This window comes from Nansenia antarctica (assembly GCF_963989245.1).
Source record: "Nansenia antarctica genome assembly, chromosome: 3".
Classification (NCBI taxonomy): Eukaryota; Metazoa; Chordata; class Actinopteri; order Argentiniformes; family Microstomatidae; genus Nansenia; species Nansenia antarctica.
The window spans coordinates 61,780,786-61,786,785 of NC_137688.1; the positions used below are offsets into that span (position 1 = coordinate 61,780,786).

A 6,000-nucleotide genomic window follows, 5' to 3' on the forward strand; every position below is an offset into this window, starting at 1 on the left:
AACTTTCAGAAACTTTTCTCTTATATGACTTTTCAGAAGTCATAACACAGCTATCAAAGTCTCACACACACACACACGCATGCCCTTGCACACACGCAAGTACGCACATACACATATACTATGTTTCACAAAGATATACAAGGATTATTGTCCTCCTCAACAAGCATGAACATCTCAACTGACCAGTGAAACATGTGCTTGTTCACAGTGACATCATCGTCCATCGTCCTGACAACAGTGTATTTCTGTTTTAGTGCTTTGACGTTCTTCTTTGACGTTCAGACATCTTGTTCGTTACCCCCCCCCCCAAGCCACCCTGAGTGACATCACAGGGGGCGTGTCCTCCCAGCCCCTCCTCTTTTTTACCCCACCAGCAGTCTCAGCTCTCAGCCAATCAGCAGAACTCTTGCTGGACGGTGGGGGCGGAGTCATGGGGGCGGAGAGTAGAGCCGTAGAATTAGAACTCTGTTCTGTTCTGGTCCGAAGACCTTTCCTTGTCCATTCTAACCTCTGTCCCCGACGTCCGGACTCTGTGTGTGTGTGTGTGTGTGTCACAGATGTCCACAGGTGGCGGGTACAGAGGTGTGTGTGCCAGGGAGGCCTAGGAGTTGTTCCAGGGCTGCTGCCCCAGACTCTGCCCCTGGCGAGACCGCCCGCGCGGTGACGCTCTCCAAGCCCAGCCCCCCCTGGCTGAACCCCCCCAGCCCGAGTCCCTCCTGCTGGCTGACCCCCCCTAGGCTGAGCCCCTGGATGAACAGGGTCCTCTCGTCCTCGGGGGTCTGTCCGTTCTGGGCCCTGACGATGCAGGTGGGCCGGTGGAGGTTCAACATGTAGACCAGCTGCTGCTTCTGGGCCTTCAGGTCCTGGATCTGGGCCTTCAGCTCCGCGTTCACCGACTCCAGCTTCTCTGACTCCTGCAAGGCGACAGCAGAGAGTCTGGTCATATCTGCACATCTACAGGCTGGGTTTGATTGTGTGTTACAATCTGCCTTGGGGGTCAAATAGACCCCCTTTTTAGAATGTAAATCTGCTATTTACACACAGAGATCACTAGAGGGAGCTTCTTTTTTTAGCCTGCCTCCTACACAGAAAAACAGCTTTATACTATCTTATCCTGAACTGATTTTGAAAATGTAAGGACATATCTAGGAACGCACATATCTAGGAAAAGTCATGAAAGGAGGGTCCTGAGTGCAAAGATATAAAAAATGTTTTACTCGCTCTTCTAGTCTTAATCAGCCACGAGGGGTCATTTGACCCCTGTGAGTAAATAAACATGTTATATCTTTGCAAACTTTCAAATGTCAGGACCCTCCTTTCATGACTTTTCCTAGATATGTCCGTTCTACCACCCAGTATCCTTACATTTTCAAAATCATAGGATCAGGATAAGCTAGTATGAAGCTATTTTGCTGTTTTTCTGTGTAGGAAGGAAGCAGGCCAATTTACAAGCGGCCAACTAGTGGTTGTTGTGTGTAAGCAGCTTGAGCATTGTAAAGATGTGGCTCCTTTAGTAGGTGAAAGAGGCGCGGCTGTTCTAGTGATATGTGACGCAAGCTGACGTAAACCAGGCGCAAACGTCAAAGGCTCAAAAACGAAAGATTTTCGTGTCAGCAAAATCTGGTTTACGTTTTTTTTTTTTTATAATACGCAACTTGAAGTTTTGAAGTACCCACTCGATATAATAAACAACAGTTTAAGGATCACTAATCCTTCGTGAATGGGATTCACTGTTCTCGTTTGCCGTAGGCTACTGGTAAGGGAGACATGGCTTGTAAACAATCTTTCGTTTTAGGGAAGGCATGTGTTTTTAGCATGTTCTATCAGCGTGTTGTGATGTTATAAAAATGCAATTAGACGTTCATAGCGATGGGCCATTGATTCTGTGTTTGAGGTGTACCAACATTCAAATACATATATCGTCTTCAATTTCAATGTATGACACATCATTCGAAAGCTTACAAAAGCAACTGGTTGGTCAAAACACGAGCTGGTGTCACATATAACACACAATCAAATATATGACCCTACTCATATATTGCCTCTACTGAGTTAAGTATATTATTATTGAGTTAAGTATATGATAAGTCTATATTATGTATTATTATTAGTATTGTAGCGAACGCGAACTGGTAGTGTAACTCGCCCCATCGAACCCCGACCTCCCGCATAACCGCCGGCCGCGCTAACCACAACACCAAGAGAGTTAACTCCCTTGGAGGAGCTGTTAACGGGGTCTCATACAGGATCGTTACACTATCCTCACCGTTCGGGAGAGCGTGCCCTCACGCTTCACTATGTCAAGTCCCTCACGTGGACACGCCTCTCCGATGGCCTTCGTTCCATCCCACTTCTGACACCAGTGTAGCGAACGCGAACTGGTAGTGTAACTCGCCCCATGCGGGAGTCGAACCCCGACCTCCCGCATAACCGCCGGCCGTGCTAACCACAACACCATGAGAGTTAACTCCCTTGGAGGAGCTGTTAACGGGGTCTCATACAGGATCGTTACAGTATGTTAGTAAATAATCATTTGTGTTCATAGTCCTCAAACATAAACTCCTCTTCTAGCGCTTCAAAGGAAATCATTAAAAGTATTTCAAATGTTGTAAAAATGGTCCTTGAGGCATTATAAAAACAACCCTAACCCCTTCTGAATAATGATAAGGATATTAGGATATTATAAGGATACTATAACACCAGAGATCACCTGTGTGTGTGCGTGTGCGTGTGTGTGTGCGTGTGTGTGTGTGTGTGTGTGTGTGTGTGTGTGTGTGTGTTACCTGCTGTAGTCCGTCTGTCTTCTCCTTCTTCTTGTTCCTACATTTGGCCGCCGCCACCTTGTTTCTCTCTCTCCGCCTCTTCCTCCTGTCGCTCTCTGCTGGAGTCGCCTGGGCAACACACAGCAGATGTATGAAGGAGAGCAATAACATTCCTCCATAATAATAATAATAGTAATAATAATAATAATAATATTAAATATCACCGCAGTGATAAACTAACTTTTATAAACGTGTAGCTGAATGATATGGTGACAGTTAAGAGTTTGTTTCGGTTTGACATTTCCCTACTCGACAACTCCAGACTTGTGTTCAGACACCAGTTTTAAAACACTGACAGACTTGTCTCTACATGAACCCTTCATGGTAATTTAAGTTTGGCACAAGGTTAAGATATTTTGAGCTAAAAAAAAACTAAAACAAGCAAATAAAAACATCACTGATGCAACACTGAGTGAATGTTACAGAGAAGTGGATGACTGATCACAACAAATAAAGTATTGATAACAACAACCCAGCGAGAGAGAGAGAGAGAGAGAGAGAGAGAGAGAGAGAGAGAGAGAGAGAGAGAGAGAGAGAGAGAGAGAGAGAGAGACAGTGACAGAAAGAGAGAAGGAGAGAGAGAAGGAGAGAGAGAGAGAGAGAGAGAGAAAGAGAGAGAGAGAGACAGAGAGAGAGAGAGAAAGAGAGAGAGACAGAGAGAGAAGAGAGAGAGAGAGAGAGAGACAGAGAGAAAGAGAGAGACAGAGAGAGAGAGAGAGAGAGAGAGAGAGAGAGAGAGAGAGAGAGACAGTGACAGAAAGAGAGAAGGAGAGAGAGAAGGAGAGAGAGAGAGAGAGAGAGAGAGAGAAAGAGAGAGAGAGAGACAGAGAGAGAGAGAGAAAGAGAGAGAGACAGAGAGAGAAGAGAGAGAGAGAGAGAGAGAGAGAGAGAGAAAGAGAGAGACAGAGAGAGAGAGAGAGAGAGAGAGAGAGAGAGAGACAGAGAGAGAGAGAGAACATGTCGTACCTCTCTCTTGACGTATTCGGACGTCCTGTCAGAGTTGGAGCTCGACGCTCCGTCGCTCATCTCGGTGCTGAGTCCGTGGTTCAGCCGCTTGGCGGTGATGGCCAGCCGCAGCTCCTCCTTCACCAGCGGGTGGGAGAAGGAGGTGAAGTCGTCCAGGGTGAGGCTCCCGGGCGGGGACAGGCAGGGCACCAGGGCCGCGGCGCTCATCTCCCCCAGGCTGAACGCACCGGGGTGCTGCTGGAGCATCATGGTGAACTAGTGAAAGTAAAAGAACAAGTCGTGACGTTAGAATTATAAGGTTCTATCTCCATTTTTGGTCAAAATTGAGTTTTTTTACATAATCTGATCCATTATGTGTTTATTAATGCCTGTGTGGTGTTATTTTGTTAAATGTTGACATTTTTGAGTTAGTAATTCATAAAATACAAAAGTTTCATCTCACAAAACATAATGGAATGTAAAAACTTTGACACTCAATATATCTGAACTACCCGAAACCTTATACCTTAACCTTATCATTCTAAGCTCACGAAGTGTCGCGTCACACAGAGCTGAGTAATACCGAAACAGAGGAGGTGAACCAACCGCCGTGGACCGGACACGGTCAAGATGGACACAACAATATCAACCACTGAAGGAGTAGTTTCAATGTGTGATATGTTGGGCAACAATCGGAAGGAAATAAATAAACAAAGTGGCTGCTTTATGATAATACCATAACATATCTAGTTATTTGAAATATTTGCGTTTAGATAAATATGCCGTAGAGAGCAGACTATAGGGTTAGGGTGTGTGAGAGAAGGGAAAAGTCCTTCGGCCAAACAACGAACAAACAACAAAGTGACATGACAAGTCACACACATGTCAACACTGTAACAAACACAGCTGATCCATCAGTTTGTATACATGTCACAGCTGATACATCAGTCCCTCGTCATATCAAGCAAATAAACAACGTAACGCGTTTTCTGTGACATGTGTCACTTCTGCGGAGACGATCATATCGTTGACATGACAACATCAGCTCGTCAAACACAGTAAACGGACCGTTTACAACAGACATTTTAACACCCCCTATAAGTACAAGTGAAATAAACGCTAGTTTAATTCACAAACAATAGTATAAAAGGCGAGAATTTGAAGTTTATGAATGAGTTCGGAGGCTGAGTCGTAAGGCTACAACTCGCCTCTCGTCGGACCGTAGCCGGTTATAAACTCTACCGTAATACCTCTAACAAGTCTTCTCTCCCCGGGAACACAAATCAGATTAATTTTAATTCAGATCAGACCTACCTGGTAGTGTCTAGCGTTAGAGCGCCTTTACTCGTCTTCAAGTCGTGTGTGTGTGTGTGTGTGTGTTTGTGCCTTCGGTCCGTTCTGAGAGTTACCATGCTCGCCGGCCAGTTGCATCACCCCTTTTATACCGGGAGACCCGCGCGCCGAGGCATTTACTAGTCGGTGGTTGGCCTGGGTGACGTCATCCTATTAATAGAAGCGCGGAAGCTTCTTGGCGATGATGCAATGCTCCGGTACGATCCTCCGCTATGACCAAGCTGGAGCACCATAAGCGGACAGACAGGCTCGGCCCACTTACACACACACTTACACACACACTTACACTTACACACACACACACACACACACACACACACACACACACACACACACACACACACACACGCGCGCACACACACACACACACACACACACACCCACACACACACACACACACACACACACACACACACACGGAGTTGGAGTCTTCACTTTTGTCACTGATGAGCAAATACAGACATTTGAGGGTGAGGGTTAGGGTGAGGTTTAAGGTGAGGGTTAGGTTGAGGGTGAGGGTGAGGGTGAGGGTTAAGGTGAGGGTGTCTTAGGGTTAGGGTGAGAGTTGGGTTAGGGTTAGGGTGGCTTAGTGTTAGGGTGAGGGTTAAGGTGAGGGTGACTTAGGGTTAGGGTGAGGTTTAAGGTGAGGGTTAGGTTTAAGGTGAGGGTTAGGTTGAGGGTGAGGGTTAAGGTGAAGGTGAGGGTGAGGGTTAAGGTGAGGGTGAGGGTTAGGTTGAGGGTGAGGGTTAAGGTGAGGGTGAGGGTTAAGGTGAGGGTGGCTTAGGGTTAGGGTGAGAGTTGGGTTAGGGTTAGGGTTAGGGTGGCTTAGTGTTAGGGTGAGGGTTAAGGTGAGGGTGACTTAGGGTTAGGGTGAGGTGAG

The 6,000-nt window shown here is 46.4% G+C and overlaps 1 protein-coding gene across 1 annotated transcript; it reads right to left on the bottom strand.

Annotated features, from left to right (window-relative positions):
* Positions 1-551: 551 nt before the first annotated feature.
* atf3 (activating transcription factor 3) lies at positions 552-4,034 on the bottom strand (the record flags this gene model as incomplete). The annotated part of the gene is made up of 3 exons (XM_080527417.1): positions 552-914; positions 2,784-2,891; positions 3,789-4,034. The coding sequence occupies 3 exons, from the start codon at positions 4,032-4,034 to the stop codon at positions 552-554; spliced, it is 717 nt and encodes a 238-aa protein (XP_080383543.1).
* Between the last annotated feature and the right edge of the window lie 1,966 nt (positions 4,035-6,000).